The following is a 19,799-nucleotide window of genomic DNA, read 5'->3' on the forward strand; positions in this document are numbered from 1 at the left end:
GTAAGGTTATTTTAATGGCTTAAGGAGTTAATGGCTGTGAAGTGCTTGCACAGAGTAGGCACAATCAGTGGTAACTTACAATTTTGTGTTGTACCTCTTCGGATTTCCCATGAATATTGTGACGATGGAGCAGAATCTTACATAACTCAGCAATGAGTGGACTTTGTCCACTCGTCACCAAGTATTAGGTTCTCTGTGTAGATAATAAAGTACAGTATGTGTTTGGAGAAAGGAAAATCAACGTGAGCTCAAGCCTACAGGTAGACATTATGGCAGAAATGGAGCTTTGAGGTCTGCCTAGGCTTCACATGGTGAAGAGCAGGTGTTTTCCTGGTGACCTTGGCATCTGTCTGGCCATTGAGCTTTTCTTGGGCTTTTTGCTTTGGTCAGAGAGGAGCAAGGGCATGATTCCTGCTTTCTAGTAGCTCACGATCTAGTGGGAGCAGTAGCCACAAAGAGAATGTCCCCTGTTGTGTGGGTGACGTTGGGTGTTCAGGGCACAGTGGTGTGTGGCTGTAGAGGTGCTGAGTGTAGCTCCTTCTCAGGGCTGGGAGGAGTATCCTGGAGGATTCTGTGTCTGAGGGCAGGACTCTGTACAGTGAGTTGGCCAGGCAGACAAGGCGGGCAATGGCATTTTAAGCAGAAAGTGTCCAGAGGCCCTAAACTGTGGAGTGAGATTGGGGAGCTGCAGTGTTGAGACACTGCTGACATTTCAGCTGGCTGGTGAGCACAGGGGCGGAGAGGTGAGAGGTCCAGATTCTGGAGGTTGTGCTGTCTTGGACGTTATTATTGTTTCTTCCTTTCCACTGCTCTAAAATGATTTAACTTAAAGCTGATTCTGTAGATAAAGGGAACCATTTTACAAATGGGTGTAACATGATGAAATTTGTGTGTTAGAAAACCAGGGAGTGAGACTGACAGGCTGATCTGGGGGGCCATCAGGTGTGACTGAACGTGGAGGGGTGGGAGCTAGTGCATTGCAGCTGGAGTGGACCCACTTTCCCGCCCACCTGCTCTGCCACCAGCCATCCACCCATCCATCCATCCACCTGTCCACCCACCCACCCATCCATCCATCCATCCATCCATCCATCCATCCATCCATCCATCCATCCATCCACCTACCTATCCACATACCCACCCATCCATCCACCTATCCATCCTTCCACCCATACATCTCCCCCTGCCCCCGCCATCTACCCACTCACTCATCTCCTTACTTAGCCATCCACCTACTACCCAGCCAAACAGCTGGGGAATCTGTTTCTTTCCCTTCTTAACCAGGAAAGAGTGAACTGACCCCTGGGCACCTCTTTTTTCCATCCTTTGTCCATACCAGACTACAAAGTAGACATCAGTGTATTGATAGAGGTTTCATCTGGCTATCATTGATTGATTGATTAATTCATACAGTATTTAAACTCTGCTGGGTGTATGCCAGGCCTTGTGGTAGACCAGCAGTTCTCAAAGTTTTGGGGATTCCTTAAAAATTGTTGACCCCAAAGAGCTTTTGTTTTTGTGGGTTATATTGATATCTTTACCACATTAGAAATTAAAACAGACTCTTTTTAGAACAGAAGAATACACAAGCACACAGTCCCTCAGCCATCAGAATGACCCGTCGTCACACACCTTGTAGCCTCTGGAAAACTTCACTGGGCCGTCTTGAGTGAGAGTGAAAAGGCAAATGATAATGTCCTGGTGCCATTATGAAAATAGTTTTGATCTTGCAGAGCCCCCCAAACCATGAAAAGCCACTGGGCTGCATATTGGGGATACGGTGGACCACCAGCCTGGCACAGACCTTGCCTCTGTGGGACCAGGTCCTGTGGTGCATGTGGAAGCCCATGTTGGGGTCTCACTGAGACTTGGGGTGTTGAGGGAAGGCCCTTGGAGGGAGAGACGGCTCAGTTGGGCCTGCAGTGGGCATCGGCCGCGGAGGACAGGTGTAGCGGGTGGAGGGAACAGCACGTGGAGGGAACAGCCCGTGGAGGCCCAGAGGCCTCCCACGAGGGCCGAGAGCAGTTCCTTGTGGCTGTATGTTAACGTTGCATTTGCTAGAACGGGACCAGCAGTTTGCTTTCTCTGTGTGGCTTCAGCGTGATGTGATTTTGTCCACTCATTTAACCTCAGAGGCAGACACAGCTGTTCTCAAGTCCCTTCCCTATGTGACTCGTGGCAAGCCCGGGGCCAGGTCTCTGCACTCCTGTTGGAGAGCCTCCTATTTCAGATGCTGAAGTGGGTTAGTCAAGCTTTGAAAATGCCAACAGCAGAGCCACGGAATGTGAGGGGCTCAGAGGCAGCATCGAAGTGTGCAGCAGAGTGGAGGCCAAGTGAAAAAGCTCGATTAATCATCAAAGAACAGGAAGGCGACACTTGAGAGCTGAGGCCTCGAGTGAAACAGAAGCAGACCTGCTCTCTGATGTCATCCCGTTATCAGTGAGACTCCTTACGGAGGGGCTGGCTTTCGCCCCCTCCTCCCCTCTGCCTTTGAAATGACGTCCAAACTAGAGGTGTAGGTCTTGGCCAGGTGCAACCTGAGACCTCCTTCGCCCTGTGTGGCTGTCGTAGGAGGGGCCTGCTTTATTGTGCGTGGACTCCCTGCTCAGCCAGCCGCAGAGATGAGGCCAGACCTGTTTTGCTCTCTCTGTTTTATTGCAAAAAGCCTGGGGGTATCAGAGGGCTTTCTTACCTCAGGCCCTCCTGGCTTGATGATGAGGTGATTGCTCTTATTTCTGCCTGTAAATTGTGGTAGAGTATTCAATTTCAAGGCACCTGGGATGAATTCTCGAACTAAGAACGTTAGAATGCTACACGGGCATTACAGCTCCGGGGAAGGGCAGCTTCATTCTTCCAAAGGTGTCTTGAGTTCACGCAGGGTTGAAGATACTGTCAGGGAGTTGTGAGAATTAAGGAGGGTGCAGCCCACACTGAAAAGACAGAAGGACATGAGAGAGAAAGCCCCTCGCTGGTGGTTTCTTTAATAAATCCTCAATACCTGAACAAATCAGACCTATTTGCTCCTGGCTGAGTGAGATCATATGTTGTTAAAAGTCAGCTTGATCAGTTTCGAGGCCTCTGCCAGCATTTCCATGGCTCTGTCCCCTGTCCAGGCACCATGGGTTGGGGGAGGTAATGACATCCAGCAGAAAGTGCATGAAGTTTGAGAAACCACGATCAGATCCTTTAAATTTGCCGCCGGTTCGTAATTTACAAAAAGGATTTTGCTGTTAGAGGCACTGTCCCTTCTGTGAAGTCTCTGGGTTTCCTGGGGTGGGGGGGAGGTGGGGGGCTGAGGGTGTCTCGGCTCTCAGGTTTGGGGAGCCAGGCGAGTAGCGGGGAGCAGGCCCTGCTCTCCTGTGGATGCTTCCAGAGAAGTCGGAAACCCAGATTTGTATGTAAAACCTTCTGATTTTAAAAATACAATGAATTAAAGATGTTTTATTTATTTTTATAATTTTTTATGAGGTAGAGTTGATTTACAATGTTGTGTTAGTTTCAGGTGTACAGCAAAGTGATTCATTTATATATATAGATATACTTTTTCAGATTCTTTCCATTATAGGTTATTACATCATACCAAATGTAGTTCCCTGTGCTGTACAGTAAGTCCTTGTTGTTTACCTATTTTATGTATGGTAGTGTGTGTCTGTTAATCCCAGACTCCTAATTTATCCCTACCCCGGTAGGTGTTTTAGAACATGGCCTGTACCAGCCCTCACCCTGGGATGCCATTGTAAAACTTCTGGTTTATAATGGAGGTTTAAAAATCGTCCTCCTTTCCTTGTTCGTTTAAGACTGTTGTTCACTTTACACATTTCCCCTTCCCACCTCCCTACAGTGTCAGTGTTGTCCGTTTTTGTTTTGGGGAGGGGTCATCTTTGAGTGTCCTTTGCTCATCCCACTGTTGCGCCACAAGCCTCTGTGAATTTCACTGAGTGCTTAGAGATGCTGGTCCTCTCCTGGTTGCCACGTAGATCAGAAAAGAGGGGACGTGGGGGCGGGTGCCCCTGGGAGATGCGGCTGGGCAGGGAGCCTCTGTGGGCTCTGTGGGGGGCACTGAGTAAGGACAGCCTCTGTGCCTGCGAGGCTTAGTGGTCTGCCCTCTGAACCTGGCACCCCCTCGGAGGCAGGTTTGGGGATGGGTGGACAGGCCTAGTGGTCCTCAAAGGGTTGGTCGGTTACAGATCCAGAACCTCAGCCCGGCTCTTCGGACCCGAACCTCAGCTGCAGCTCTGAGCATGCTGCCTGCCCACGCGGGGGGCGTTTTCTCCTTTGCCTGGGGTTTTGGTGGCCTGCTTGGTCTGTTTCCCTCTCTCTCACCTGGTTTCTCACAGGTCCAGGTTATGGTTTGTTTTCCTTTTCAGGCTTTGGTGGTGATATCTGAGTATGGGTGAGTCCCAGCTTGTCCCTCTGAAACATTCAGCAGAAGGTTGGGACACGGGCCTCCGTTTCGAGCTGAGGCTTACCACCCCGGAGAGTCGGGTTTAATGAATATGGGGTGCAGCTGGGCATCAGCGGCTCTAAAGCCCCTGGAGAGCCCTGGGGCGGGAGGCCTTGCCGGGAGGTGATTGACTACATGTGCTCCAGGGACCGGACGCCCCCGGTAAGGTCAGCCTGCTCTTCTGTTAATGGCCTGATGTTTTGCAGGTGAAACTTCCTGGGGCCCTGCCTCCTCTCTCCTAGTATAAAAACGTGGGTGTTGTTGAGGTAATGATTGGGCCTCTTTTCTGGGCCGACTTTGTCTCACTTACGATGCCAACTGAAGCCCCGTCTCCTTGGTCCGGCCTCCCTGCCACTCACCCCACCCCCAAGCTGGCTTTGCTTTTATAGCCTGTTTGCTCTCACCCACTGCGGGTGATCGTGGGCTGTTGAAGGGCAAGAACTGCATCGGCAGGATGCAGGGATGCCCCTGCATCCCCAGAGAGCCTCGTAAAGGGGAGACGTTTGTGTTTGTCCGTTGACCTAGTCCTGCCTCTGGCCTCTGTTGCTCCCATTAATTTAATATATGAATGAGCATTGCATGCTTGCCAAGGGGGGCAGGGAGGGAGCTGCTGGCCACGGTGCGGGAAGGACAGTGTGTGTCACGTCTTCAGGTCAGACAGTGTGGATTAAGTCAGAATAACTAGACGTAATTCACAGGCATTTAAAAATAAGTGAAAGAATTTTGGTGTTTCTGATACTCTTGTCTTTTTTATGAACCGTGGCCTCTGCATTGTGTTGATGAAGATAAGCATTTTATAAACAAAATTTACGAAGATCAGCTATATTGTGGCTCCTCATTTTTCTGAGATCTGGCTAGAATATTTGGCAAAATATATTTTCTGGATTTCCTCCATTTCCATCTCTTTCGGGAAAGGAATGCAAAGGTTTTGTTAAAATGAATCGTCCCACCAGAATGTAAGTTCCCAGAGGGCAGGAGAGGCACAGTGCACGTTTGTTGAATAAATGGATGGATCTTGGATTTGTGCCAAAAGTGACAGAGCATATCGGTGGTCTGCTGGTGCCTGGCCTTGTGGGGCCTGCTTTCCTCTGTCACATCTTCCAGCAAAAAATTACACGTGAGGGAAGCTCAGTACTTTTACAGGTGAGGAGGAAACAAAGGCTCAGCAAAGTTAAATGAAGTGCGGAAGTCACAGAGCTAAGAACCAGGATTTGCACCCAGCTCTCCAAAGCCTAATGCTCCCCCCACAACAATTAACCCACTCTGCTGGGCAACACCAGATGCAGGGCTTGGTGGAAATGCTACTCGAGACCAAGACTGCATCTTATTCCACTCTGACTCCAAGTGAAGTCTTCTGGAGAAAAAGTCCTGCAATTTTGTTTATGAATATGTTGCTTGTGTGTTTGGAGAAGCACATTGAAGAAGTTTGGCCACATGCACATCCTTGTTTTTCCTCTTTCCTGTGACTCAAAAGAGACAGAAGGTCCCTGTGCCTTGGTCTTGGAGTCAGAGTCACAGCTGTGGGTCTGCGGGGAGAGTGAGCTTTGGAGTTAACATCTGCCGAGGGAACCGGTATTTATGGGGCAAAACTCATCTGCATTTAAAAATTGAAAACGTGTAGTAAACTTGGAAGCATTTCCTTCACTTTAGTGCTTGAGTTTAAGAAAACTGTCTTGTTTTCAGTTCATGTGTTTCATTCTTTCATTTGCTTACTCATTCATTCGTTCATTCATCCATCCAAGTGCTTGCTGTACATAAAGACAGTCTACATACTGTGGGATGTATCAAAAGCAGGGCATTATCTCTGCCTTCAGGAAGCATCCAGACTGGTGGGGAAGACAAAATGTACTGGCCCAGCAGTAAATGGGTAGAAAGTGGAAACTGCTGTGGTGAGTGAGGGGCTATTGCACCTCAGGTGTGGTGTGTTGTGGGCTGTCACGCAGCAGATGTGGTGAGTGATGGGCCATCACACAGAAGCTATTGGCTGGGGCTTGTTCTGGGAAGGCCTCCTGGAGGAGGAGACATCTATAAGTGTTTTGAAGGATAAGTAAGATGGAGGAGAAAAGTACCTTCCAGGCAGAGGGACCAGCGGGGGGATCTTTGTGTGTCCTGGCAGAAGGGCTAGTTTGGAACGTGGCAGGGCGCTTGGGTGACACGTGTGTGTGGACCTGAGGCTGGATGGGCTTCTTGCGCTCCCCCATCCGGCGCCTGGTGCAGTTGGTGACTTGCACCTGTTTACACTAATCTTCCCGTGAACCCCTTAAACGTGCTGACCTAGCCCACTGGGATCCCTTGCTCCTACCTTCAGGAGGACGTAGCTGAAATCAGGTTAGGGGTGCTAGTGTGCCCTTGGCGGTTCTCTGTGGCTTAATTCCTCCAGCCTTTCCCAGCGCTGACTATAGGAGCAACTTTGAGCCCGTCACTTAACCTCCAGGGCCTCGGTTTCCCTCTGGCTGAGACCAGGTGGTGGGGTCTCCTGAGCCCACTTCTTGTCACCGCCATTTACCTGAGCCCCCTGTCGCCTTCAGCATCTGGGCCCCAGGTGCTCCCCCTGCAGCGTGTCCAAAATTCCCTGTGAAAGTGTCATTGTCATCTTCAGCCTCAAGCAAAATTTAGTCCTTCATGGTTTGGGGCTTGAGTTTTGTAATGTATGAAATTCTTGAGCTATCTTCCAGCTTTTCCTAACTGGGACCAGGGTTCCATGACAGAATTAAGTGCAGTGCCCAGAGTAAGGCATTCATTATATGCCATGAATTAACTTTGCTCCTGTGCTTCTAGAATGCTACTAGTTATGTGCCTTCTTTAGGGGAATTGGGAAAATAGTTACTTGGTGTATGTACATATTATTTTCCCTTCCCTTCTTTCTTTTTTTTTTTTTTTTTTTTCGGTACACGGGCCTTTCACTGTTGTGGCCTCTCCCGTTGCGGAGCACAGGCTCCGGACGTGCAGGCTCAGCGGCCATGGCTCACGGGCCCAGCCACTCCGCGGCATGTGGGATCTTCCCGGACTGGGGCACGAACCCGCGTCCCCTGCATCGGCAGGCGGACTCTCAACCACTGCGCCACCAGGGAAGCCCCCTTCTTTCTTTTTCACTGCAAATTGAATCAGAAGTTTTCATGCTGTTTTGCTACCTGCTCTCTCTCTCTCGATGGTGTAGACTTCAGAAGAGAGGCCCCAGCTGGACCCAGCAGAAGGCACAGCCCTGCGCTGGGTTTTTATTCTGGAACTGGGGATTCAGAGGAAGGGACGAGACCACTGAGCAAAGCGCGTCTCAGAAGGAGCTGCAAGGCAGTTAGGCTTCCACGCTCTTTAGGATCCCAGCTTCTCAGAGTTGAGGAGGGCATCACTGGGCAACGAGGGTAGCAGCTCCCACGCCGGCGTGGTCATCAGCGTCTCCTAGGAGGTTAAATACAGATGCCTGGTCCCCGTCCTGGAGATCCTCTTCTGGGAGGTCTGGGCTCTTCACATTATTCTGTTGCTCGGCAGGGCTTGGGGACCCAGATCTGGCTGAGCTGTCTTTTGGACGCGTCTCTGCTCTCATCCCCGGTCCAGCATCTCCCACGTGGCCTGTATTAGCCTCCTGACTGGTCTCCTTGCCCTACTCTCCCCGCTCCAGAGTCTGAGCAGCAGCTGGAGGGATCATTTAAAAATATAGAAGCATTTTGCCACCCCCGTGCACACGACCTCCCGGGTCTGTGGCTTCCTGTCGCCTCTCAGTTCCTGCGAGGCCTGGCATCATTTGGCCCTTGCCCCCTTTCTGATCTCGTCTTGCTTCCCCGCTCGTTCTCCTGCAGGCCCGCTGGCCTTCTTGCTCTACCCCCAGGCCTCTGGCTGGCTCCCGCCCCGGGGCCTCTGCACCTGCCGTGCCCTTCCCAGGTCTTTGCCTCGCTCCAGTCGGCCCTTGGCTCACACACCACCCCCTTGGAGAGGTCTTCTGCAACGACTTGCCTCCCCCTGCCTCTGACCCCAGTCCTAGCCCATGACACCCTTTCATTTCTTCCCAGCACTTAACCAGTATCTAAAATGGTATTGTATTTATTTTTTTCTAACCCCTCCACTAAAATGAAGACTCCAGACAATACTCTGTCCGTGTTCTTTACTGCTTTATCCCTGTGCAGAGAGAGTGCTGTTTGGCGTTTGACGGTCTCACTGATATTCGTGGACTGAAGGAATACGTAAACCTCCCCCTCCGGCGTCCTGGGTAGGGATCAGTCGGCCTCGGGCTAGACGTCCTCGGTGATGATTCTGTGCATCTCAGGGCAGCTCAGTTTGTATTGAGACACTTCTGATTGTTGGGCTGTCCTTCCTTCAGCGGAAAACTGAAAGCAGGTGTCTGCCTTCTTTCTGGCCTGGGAGCCCCAGCTCCTCGCTCCCTGCTGGGGAGTTGGGGATGGTGGAAGCTGCTGCCCGTCAGCACCCTCTGCAGCATCGATTTAAGGGGACTTGGGGTGGTGGACCCCGTGCTTGATGCCCAGAGCATCCTTTGCTGAAGGGCTTCTTGCCCGGCCTCTGGAGTGCTGTCTGCACGGCCTTCAGTGTCAGCCCCTCAGGGGCCCTAGCCCCTTTCCCAGGCAGCCTGTGGTCCTGGTCCCTGGCTGCACAATGCGGGGGTGTGAAGGGGCCACCGTTACTCCAGAGCAGTCTGTGGGGTCAGCCAGGGCTGCCCCTGGATCTGGTCACAGCCCGCTGCTCCCTCTTCCCTGTCCTGCTGCCCTCTCCTCCTTTCCCAGGGCCTGACCCTAATGAACACCCTAATGAACACCCTGCATGCCAGGCTGCCCCCCGATCGTCTGTTCCTCCGGGATCCCAGCCCGGAACAGTTGCCTGTTTGCCTAAGTTTTTAGGTTTATTACACCCTCTGGAGGCCAGGGAAGATCATAAAAGGCACAGCCTGACGGCCCCGTCCCGCAGTGGCAGGGGTCAGCGGAGGCTTTCGCTTGGCCCGAGATGCTCCCGGCATGGCATCTGAGGCTGTGACGGCACTGCTGCCCTTGGCTCGGCCGCGGAGCAGCCCCCGGGGAGCGGAGGAGGGCTGCGCAGACTCCTGGCTGGGATGTAGGTCATGGCGCTGCTGACCTCCAGCTGAGCACTGTGTGGCGAGGTGTGTTCCGAGATGCAGTCAGGTTGATGGCCTGAAAAAGCCACTCCTGGATTTCTTTCAGGAGAACAACCCTTGGGCTTTTCTCAGGAGTCGAGCTGATGCTTTTGTGATTTTGATGGACAGCAGCTAGGTCAGCAAGATCTTTGAGTGTTTAGGACCGGCCAGAAAGGCTGAGGAGTAGCCTGGGGAGAGAGGGTTGCAGGAGAGTGGCCCGCCCTGAGTTTGATTTCACACTTTGACACGGGCGAGGCTGCACCTCTTGACGGAGCATCCACTACTGCGCTGGGGGCTGAGGCTGCTCACTCTCTGGGCTTGGGGGAGGGAGGCGAGTGTCCACGTGCATCGAAGTGGGAGAGCCCGCTGGGTGCTCCCGGGGCACAGTGGTGGCAAGTCAGCAAGCCGAAGTAAAGTCTGAGTAGGTCTCAGGCAGTATTTGGGATACAGTTACGCTAAAACATGACTCGTTTATCTGAGATTCACATTTAACTGGGTTCCCTGTCGTTTGTCTGGAGCCCTAATAAGGGAAAAGGAGACGTGCCGTTGGATGGGGTGGAGAGACTGAGCAGCTCACCGAGCACTTAGAGAGCAGGACCGCTACCCGAAGAGGGGGCATCTGGTCTGGGGTTGAGTGTTGACACCACTGAGCCTGGTGGACATGCAGAGGGTGGGGAGGGGCAGAGGCAAATCTAGGTGGTGGATGGCGACGGTGGGGGAGCTGTGGCCAAGGGGAGCTGTCCTCTGTGTGGCCGGACAGTCAGGAGGGGAGGGGCGGTGAGCCAGCCCTGTAAGGACCCGGACGCACCCCGGGGCGCCAAGGAGCCACCCCAGCGCTTAAAGTCAGGGGCTTTTTGCCTTCTAATTAACTAACTTATTTTAATCAAAGTAATATCGAATCACGCTGAAACAGTTTCCACAGGGAAGTGTTTTAAGTTCATTTTCTCATCCCCTGAGGTCCTGCTCCTACGTACTCTCCAGAGGTGACCAGCTTTCACTGCGAACAGCTTCCCACTTATCATTTCGGAAATGTCCAGGGATGTTCTGTGCATCTAGAAGCATAGATGTGCATTTCTCTCCATGTTGTTTATCTGCTTATTGGACTGCAAACTGGACGTCGTCTGCATGCTTGATTCTTTCCCCCACTAACGGTGTTCCTTGGATTTCTTTCCGTAGTAGTACTCATGGAGGTCATGCATTCTTTTTATTTAATTATATTAATTAATTTGTACTTCTATTTTATTTTTAAATTGAAGTAGAGTTGATGTACAATAATATATAAGTTACAGGTGTACAGTATAGTGATTCACAATTAAAAATTTTTTTTGGAGTACAGTTAATTTACAATGTTGTGTTAGTTTCAGGTGTACAGCAAAGCGAATCAGTTATATGTGTACATATATCCACTCTTTTTTAGATTCTTTTCCCATATAGGTTATTGCAGAGTATTTAGAAGAGTTCCCTGTGCTATACAGTAGGTCCTTATTAGTTATCTATTTTTTTATATAGTAGTGTGTATATGTGAATCCCAGTCTCCCAGTTTATCCCCACCTTTCCCCCTTGGTAACCACAAGTTTGTTTCCTACATCTGTGACTCTATTTCTGTTTCATAAATAAGTTAATTTGTACCATTTTTTTTAGATTCCACATATAAGTGATATCATAATACAGTGATTCACAGTTTTTGAAGGTTATGTTCATGCATTCTTTTTAAAAATAGAGTTTAAAATTTTTGCTCTTGGGTGTTCGGCCACCAAAATGAAGGCAGTTAAATATTGGTTCATAGTAGGTAACTTTTCAGGTGACTTTGGGGATGCTGGTTCACTTTGGAACTCAGGGTGAATAAGCCACTCTTATTATAATCTTCCAGGCTAGTGGCCCAGTTTGGGGATCTCAGTGTCACCCAGTCCAGCTGTTTTATTATGGGGTGACCAAACACCATCAGCTGCATGAGTGGAATCAATCTAAAATGCTGATTAATTTAACAACATATTCAAAGTGTTTGAATTAACATAGGGTTATTTTTTTCTAATAAGCTTTCTCCTCTTCTCATATCTGCGAGCTGACATGATTCATCTCTTTCTCTGACTGGATATTCTGCATCTTTTCCTTTCTCCTTCCCTCCTCCTCCCCCCTCAGTATTGATCTATAACTCAGCATACTTACTCCAGCGGGTTCATTTGTAGCGTCTTATGATCTAGTTTCCAGACCTTTTAAATAAATTACTTATTTATATGAGTGAACCATAATTGACTTTTCGCTTGAGAAACCCAATTCACCAAAGTGGCCAGGCAGAGGCATAGTTCATTTTGCTCTATTATCAAGTCAGTGTTCAAATAATATTTTAGGATGATTTATTTTCCTCAGCATGAGAAAAATGTCAAGATTTATTTCCCATGTTTCGTAAATGTCAGAGGAAATTGACCTGGGACTGGGAGACATCTCAGTGCCTGGTGTCGCACAGTTTTCAGCTGAAAGACTGGAAGACAAAGCACCCAGCGAGCGCTGGTTGCGGGCGTTGCCTTTGTGCCCGGAGGGCTCAGGTTGTGGGGTGAAGAGGAAGTGGGATCCTCTAGACCAGTTGGAGAGATGACACCAGCAGGGGTGGAGCCCATGGGGGTGGGATGAGCCGGGTAGGCGTTCCTGAAGGTTTACAGGGTGGGTGAGTCAGACCAGACCTGGGACAAGCCTCGCCCGAGGGCCTGGGTGGGAAAGCCAGAAGCAAGGGTGGTGAGGGGGTCATCGGGGCAAGTGGCCCTAAGGAGGGGATGCGCCTGGCGAAGGGCAGCTGGTGGGGAGAGCATTCATTCAGTGCTTTCATCAGTTGGTCCATCACATTCAACAGCCGTTTTGTGAGCACCTCCAAGGCGAGGCACCGTGCCTGGGCCTGAGGGTGTAAACCGAGTAGGCCTAGTCCTTACTCCTGAGAAGTTCACGGTCTGGGGAGCTGGGAGCTGGTCAGCTGACTAGGGGGTGGGGCAGAGGCTCAACGAAGGCTCAGGAAGGCCAGGGTGAGCGTTGGCCGGAGGAGGGTGGCATGGATAGTGTGGAATGGTCAGGTTGGGTCAGTCAGAAGGCATTTGGGGTACCGCTGGGAGTTGGGCTTCACCCTGTGGCCTGTGGAAGTCGCTGTAAAGCCGGGAAGCCACACGGTCCCATGTGTATTTGGAAAGAATCCCTCTGACAGCAGAGTGGAGGGTGGATGAGAGGGGACAAGGTTGGAGGCAAAGAGACTCCAGAGGGGTGGTGGTGGCCGATCTGGGACAGTGGGAGAGGTGGCCAAGGTCGGTAGCCTGGCAGTAGATTGGATGGGACTGGGTAACTGACCATTGGGTTGGGAGGGGGGGACAGGAGGTAAGGCTGCCAGAGGGAGTGTCACGTGGACCGTCAAGTCACCTATGATAGTTAGAGGCCCTGGAGGTGCAGAGAAGGCCACGAGCAGAAGCCGGTCTCCAGTGGACGTGGGGCCCGAGCGGGACAGGTTGGCAGAGTGTGGAAGGAAAGGGAGCCTGGGGCCTCCTTTGTCCTTTCTTCCATCTCTGAAATACTTGGAAGCTTGACGGCCTCCTGGAATCTACCAGGGATGAATGCACCAAAGGGTTCGTTTCAATGTGTAATAACTCCAGCCATCATAACCGCTTTATGGAGATTACATTGGCTTTTCCATGAGTATTTTCAGTAACTAGAGTGAGATTTGCTGTCTGTGGCTAAATCTCTAGCTAGCTTCCTTGTATTTATAACACTATACTTAGAGATTATTTTCAGAGTAAATATCCATCTTTTTCTTACAGTTTTCGTGTTTATGCTTAAGAAGGAAGGAGTCCAGGAAATTGTTATTCGTGAACTTCCCTTTCCGGAACAGATGGCTTCCGTCTGAATCTTGATGGGCTGTGATTGTCACTTAGCATGATTTTAAGCTGTTGGCAGCAGCGCCACACCGATGTTGGAAAACCATCCGGGTGCAGGAAGGGCGGGAAGCTTGGCCGGGTGCTCAGGATGAGGGAGCCTGGGTGTCACGACACTCAGATGACTCCCTAGGTCTGATGATGTTAGGCACTTACTGCTCTTGGTCAGAAGCCACCATACGACTCGGAGCAAAGAGTCGAGACAGTGTCAGCTGACTGGGGTTCTATCCAGTTCTGTCATGTGATTTTATAAATAAGACTTAAAGGTCAAAGTACAAAGTGCGTTTTCCCAGCATACGAACTAGATCACGTGTGGTGGAGTTCCTTTCGTGAGAGTAACTGTAAGACCGGTTATGACTCCGTCATGTTCAGATAGTGTCTGGGCCGTGCTTCCCAGCATCAGGGGTTGTCGGGGTGCTTCTGGGTTCCTGTCATAAGTGGGTTTCATTCGGTGGGTCCGCAGGGGGCCTGTGATCCCTTGAGCTCTGGGCTCTGCTGGTGCCTGGGCTGCACTTTGAATAACAGGTCTGAGCTGGGGTGCCCGTGTTTTGGGGCACAGAGCTCTTTGAGAAGCTGAAGGAACTGTGGTCCCTCGGAAAAGTGAGGCTGCCCCTCCCCCTCCCCACCACACCCCAGCCTCTGCCATTTCAAGGTTGTGGACCCATTGAAACCCACCGAGCGTTTCCAGTTGTTTTTTTTTGTTTTTTAATTTTACTGGAGTATCTTCAGTTTTGATTTCGGAAGTGGCTGTTAAAAAAGACGCTAATGCTACATAATGGCCTTTCCGTCAGTATCTTCCCTGGTATTTTTATAGAGCGGATGTTAATTTAAAACTAGGCAGGTATTATCTTGGTTGCCTACAGGTTGGGATAAATGATCCTGGGGAGGGCCCTTTAAACTTTGCTGCTCCCAAGGTGTAAGGCTCCGTCCGAGCCTGGAATTCCTTACCCTCTGGCTTCCCATGAGAGGGGTGGGCGCGGGGTGGGCATGGTATGACCTGCATTCCTTTGTGTTTTGTAAGTAAGAACTGGCAGGCGGTGTGAGCACCCATCGTGGTCACGTCTGGTCCTCTGAGATCCCCGGATGGTTTTGTGCTCCCAGCAGGTATCTGTTGATAATACTGGTGGTTCTAAAGTGAAAGATCTAGACACGGTAGGTTGACGAGTGACTGAGAAATGACCCCGGTGGCAACGGGAGGGACCGGGATGTGGCACGTGTGGCATTAACAAAATGAATCTGCGTGGCTCTCTGCTGGGCGGAGCGCACTTTGGAAGTTGAGTGCGGTGGAGCGGGTGATTGAGTCAAGTGTTTGTTTTCCAGCGTCGTGAACACGGGGTGTCCCTGAGGCAGTTCTCACTTTTGGGTCCACAGTGGAGCTGCCCAAGACCTGGAGGGCGGACTGGGGGCTCCACACACGCACGCAGGAGGGATTTCATTGATTTGTCTCTAAGCCAGTGTTCTGTGCGCCCCGCCCTGTACTTCCTCAGACTGGCTTGGAAAAGTTAACCCAGGCCATGGGGATCCACTGTAGCACTTGAATGGTGTTTCCTGCAACATACTCTTTGGGCTTCATTGTTCTGGCTGGTGTTTGTTCTGTCTCTGTTCATCCTGAGGTGGCCAGGGTGCTACCCTCTCCTGCCTCCACTCCCCCAGCCTCCCACCCAGATTATTTTCAGATGAATCCCAGGCATCATTTCTTTTGTAAATATTTCAGTATGTCTCTAAAAGGTTAAGGCCTTTTTAAACTCACCGTGATACTGTTATCACACCTAAAATAATAATCCCTTAGTATCATCACATATCTAGTCAGTGTTAACATTTCCCTACATGTCTTATTATTTCTAAAAATGTTCTTCTATGTGAACTGAGATCCAGTCGGTTGATGTATCGCTAGACTTTTTTTAATCTATACGTTCTGCTTCCACCTTTATATTCCCTGTAGTTTATTGTTGTTATTGAACAAGCCGGGTAGGGAAATGATGTGTCTGGGCCTGTTTTCTTCCCTGAGACACAATAATATCGAAAGTCAGCCACTTACTAATCCTACAGTGGCCTTTAAGTCTTCAAGTGAAAGGAAGAGTCGCACGTCTCTCACTTTAAATCAAAAGCTAGACATGATTAAGCTTAGTGGGGAAGGCATGTCAAAAGCCGAGATAGGCTGAAAGCGAGGCCTCTTGTGCCAAGCAGTTAGCCAAGTTGTGAAGGCAAAGGACAAGTTCTTGAAGGAAATGGAAAGGGCTGCAGCAGTGAACACATGAGTAAGAAAGCGAAACAGCTTTATTGCTCACATGGAGAAAGTTTGAGTGGTTTGGATAGAAGATCAAACCAGCCACAACATTCCCTTACGCCACAGCCTGATCCAGGGCAAGGCCTTAACTCTCTTCAATTCTGTGAAGGCTGAGAGAGGTGAGGAAGCTGCAGAAGAAAAGTGTGAAGCCAGCAGAGGTTGGATCGTGAGGTTTAAGGAAAGAAGCCGTCTCTGTGACGTCAAGGTGCAAAGTGAAGCAAAGTGCTGATGTAGAAGCTGCTGCACGTTATCCAGATCTAGTTAAGACCTAGTTAAGATCATCTACGAAGGTGGCTACAGTAAACAACGGATAATCAGTGTTGTGCATGCAACAGCCTTCTGTTGGAAGAAGATGCCACCTAGGACTGCCATTAGGGACTAATGCAGTTGGTGACTTTAATCTAAAGCCAATACTCATTTACATTCCAAAATTCTTAGGACCCTGAAGGATTATGCTCAGTCTACCCTGCCTGTGCTCTATGAATGGAACAACAAAAGCTGGATGACAGCACATCTCTTGACAACATAGTTTACTAAATATTTTAAGCCCACTGTTGAGACGGTCTCAAAAAAAAGATTCCTTTCAGAATGTTCCTGCTCATTGACAATGCACCTGGTCACCCAAGAGCTCTGATGGAGATGGACAGCAAGATTAATGTTGTTTTCATGCCTGCTAACACGGTATCCATTCTGCATCCCATGGATCAAGGAGTAATTTTGACTTTCAAGTCTTATTCTTTAAGAAATATATTTCATAAGGCTATGGTTGCTATAGCTAGTGATTCCTCTGCTGGATCTGGGCAACGTAACTTGAAAACCTGCTGGAAAGGATTCAACATTCTAGATGCCATTAAGAACATTCATGATTCATGGGAAGAAGTCAAAATACCAATGTTAGCAAGTGTTTGGAAGAAGTTGATTCCAACCCTCATGGATGACTTTGAGGGGTTCAAGACTTCAGTGGAGGAAGTAACTGCAGATGTGGTGGAAATAGCAAGGGAACTAGAAGTGGAGCCTGAAGATGTGACTGAATTGCTGCAATCTCATGAAAAAACTTTAATGGATGAGGAGTTGCTTCTTATGGATGAGCAAAGAAAGTGGTTCCTTGAGATGGAATCTGCTCCTGGTGAGGATGCTGTGAAGATAGTTGAAATGACAACAAAGGACTTAGAATATTACATAAACTTGGTTCATAAAGCAGGGTTTGAGAGGATTGACTCCAATTTGAGTCTGTGGTTTAGACGCTATCAAATAGCATTGCATGCTACAGAGAAATTGTTCAGGAAAGGAAGGGTCAGTTGGCAAGGTAAACTTCACTGTTGTCTTATATTAAGAAATTGCCGTAGCCACTGCAGTCAGCAGCCGTCAACATTGAGGCAAGACCCTCCACCAGCAGAAAGATTACCGCTTGCTGAAGGCTCAGATGATGGTTAGCAGTTTTTAGCAATAAAGTATTTTAAAATTAAGGTACGTACCTTGTTTTTTTAGACATAATGCTATTGAACATTTTAAACATAACTTTGATACGCTCTGAGAAACAACAGAATTCGTGTGACTCATTGTGTTGTGATATTCGCTTTATTGCTGTGGTCTGGACCCAACCTGCGGCGTGTCCAAGGTCCGCCTGTATATTTGGGTTGAGGCTCTCTCCATGAGCCCTGGCTTACCTTAGTGGAAAATGGTATTTAGATACTGTAATTTGGCCATAAGATTCTAGGCCTTTTCAGAGGACAAAGCTAGGGAGTACTTTTTTTTTTCAATTTCAGATAAAGTTCATGTTAGCATTTCCCACTTAGATTCAGGACTACAGAGGTTTTACCTAGCCTCAGCAATCTGTGAAAGAAAAATTCAGCTGAGTGAATTTGAAGATCTAATTGGCTTTATTCAGTGATTCATGAATCTGACAGCATCCCACCTAGAAAGCTGAAAGGCCCTGCCAGGAGCTGTGCAAAATAGAAGGCTTTTACGGGCAGAAGGAGGGTGTGATAAGGAAGTTAAAAAAGTGGATTATTTCAGGCAAAGTCAGCTTCCCTTGGAGACAGCAGGGGGGGTCTTACCAGGCAAGTTACCATATTAGTGTAGACCAGGAAATTCCATACTGATTGGTTCAAGATTTACTCCTGGGAGAGGCTGAAACTACATTAAGTAAGGTGTTAAATCTTGGTGGGGCTTAGCATAAGTGACTGCATTTTGGCCCTATAGTTTCTTTTCTTTTCTTTTTTTTTTTTTTTTTGCGGTACGCGGGCCTCTCACTGTTGTGGCCTCTCCCGTTGCGGAGAACGGGCTCTGGACGCGCAGGCTCAGCGGCCATGGCTCACGGGCCCAGCCGCTCCGCGGCACGTGGGATCCCCCCGGACCAGGGCACGAACCCGCGTCCTCTGCATCGGCAGACTCTTAACCACTGCGCCACCAGGGAAGGCCCCCTATAGTTTCTTTTTAACAAATCTAATGTTTGTATCTCCTTTCAACCAAAATCCTTGGTCCCTCAGCGGCAGCAACATAATTACTCATGTATTATCCCACAATACACAAACAGAAATCCCAGGATAACTACACTTATCACCAAAAATATGATTCCTGAACCCACAATATCTTTGCTCTGTAGTTCTTTTTCTCCTTAGGCTAGATTCCCCCGCCTAAGGAATTAGCACATGAGGTCTTTTCTCACCATGCGGCACACAGGTTCATTTACTTCAACTTACTTTTGTGTTTTAGGTTATTTAATAAAAATAATTTTGTTTTATTTTTGTGTAACTTATTTTCATCATTCTAAAGATGATCTATATAGATCAAGGTGTTTTTCTAGAACTCTAGCTTCTCTCCCTGTCTCTTCCACTTCATCTTCTTTCTCCATAGGCAACCTTTCGAAAAATGAATACACGATCCTTTTTATCTTTAAATACAAGTAGCATCCCGTGTATACTTTTCTCCACCTCACATTTCCCACTTAACGAACCCTGGCCTCCGTCCACAGCAGTACACAGAGACCTTCCTCATTCCTTTGCCAGGGACATCCCACTCCATTGTGTGGGTGTAGTCTCATTTCTTTCAGAGAACTGTACTTTTTAGGATTTCTCTTAACTTCCTGTTCTGGTGTCTTCTAGGAATTACATTTTCTGGATGGGTATAGAAAGGAGGTGGGGGGAGGGGACAGTGCCCTGGCTGCTTCTAGAAGCAGCACCTGGTTGTGAGCACGACTCCTGTTTCTTCTTAGTTCTCATCCTGGATGGAGGGATATGGTGACTTTCTTCTGTACCGGGTGGGTGGGGCTTCTCTTTTATCCGAGTCACACAATGTCCCTGGTTTCTGTCATTTCACATAGACTCCTTTTGACTCACAGGTAGACGTTCTTCCAGGGTTCGCCAACACAGTATTTTCAGTCTTAAGTTTTTGATGGTGGCATCTGTTTTGTGCGTCCTCAAGTTTACGTTCGTAAGGTTTCAGGACGGGGGTGTATCAGAGATTGTGCTTCACGTGCCATTTAAAAACAAACTGCCATATGTAAAAAGTAAATACAACAAATATTGTAAAAACAGTCTTTTCTCTCCTAACCAACGCTGAATTATTTGTGTTGCAGGGAAAAGGACTTGGAAGCCAAATTCATTATTCAAATGGAGAAAAGCAAAACAACAATCACAAACTTAAAGGCAAGTAGCGGCCTGGGCTGGCTCCAGTTCTGTGAGTTGTGTGTTTGTTTCCGCGTCCAGCGGCTTGTGGGTAAATACAACACATCTGCTGTTTCCACAGCCCTCCTTTCTCTGTTCAGTCCACCACGTCAGCTTGCACTTGGCTTGGGCTTGGTCACAAAGCAAAAGGGTTGATGCTTTGTCTCCTGTCCCGTCCCTGGTTTCGCTGACCTGAGAGCCGGGCCTGAGCCGCAGCTCTGGGAGGTGACCTCATGGGTTTAGCCCCGACCCAGGCGTTTCTATCCTGTATCCTGTGGTGGATCCTTAGCCTGGCAGTTGGCTCATTGTGAATTATTAAAGAAGCTTTGGCCCTAGATTTGTTTTCATTTTTAATGAAAATAATTTTGTAAACTTTGCAAGAGAAGCTGGTATTATTATTCAA

At 49.0% G+C, this 19,799-nt stretch overlaps 1 protein-coding gene across 3 annotated transcripts in view; it reads left to right on the forward strand.

The window, feature by feature from the left end:
• KIF16B (kinesin family member 16B) overlaps positions 1 to 19,799 on the forward strand; it is a 280,303-nt gene that overhangs the window by 12,980 nt on the left and 247,524 nt on the right. For all 3 annotated transcript variants that reach the window (XM_082670031.1, XM_082670032.1, XM_082670033.1), the window contains exon 2: positions 19,309 to 19,378. In XM_082670031.1, coding sequence (XP_082526157.1) covers positions 19,309 to 19,378 — 70 coding nt within the window. The remainder of the gene's footprint in view (positions 1 to 19,308; positions 19,379 to 19,799) is intronic.

This window comes from Grampus griseus (genome assembly GCF_964374135.1).
Source record: "Grampus griseus genome assembly, chromosome: 14".
Lineage (NCBI taxonomy): Eukaryota > Metazoa > Chordata > Mammalia > Artiodactyla > Delphinidae > Grampus > Grampus griseus.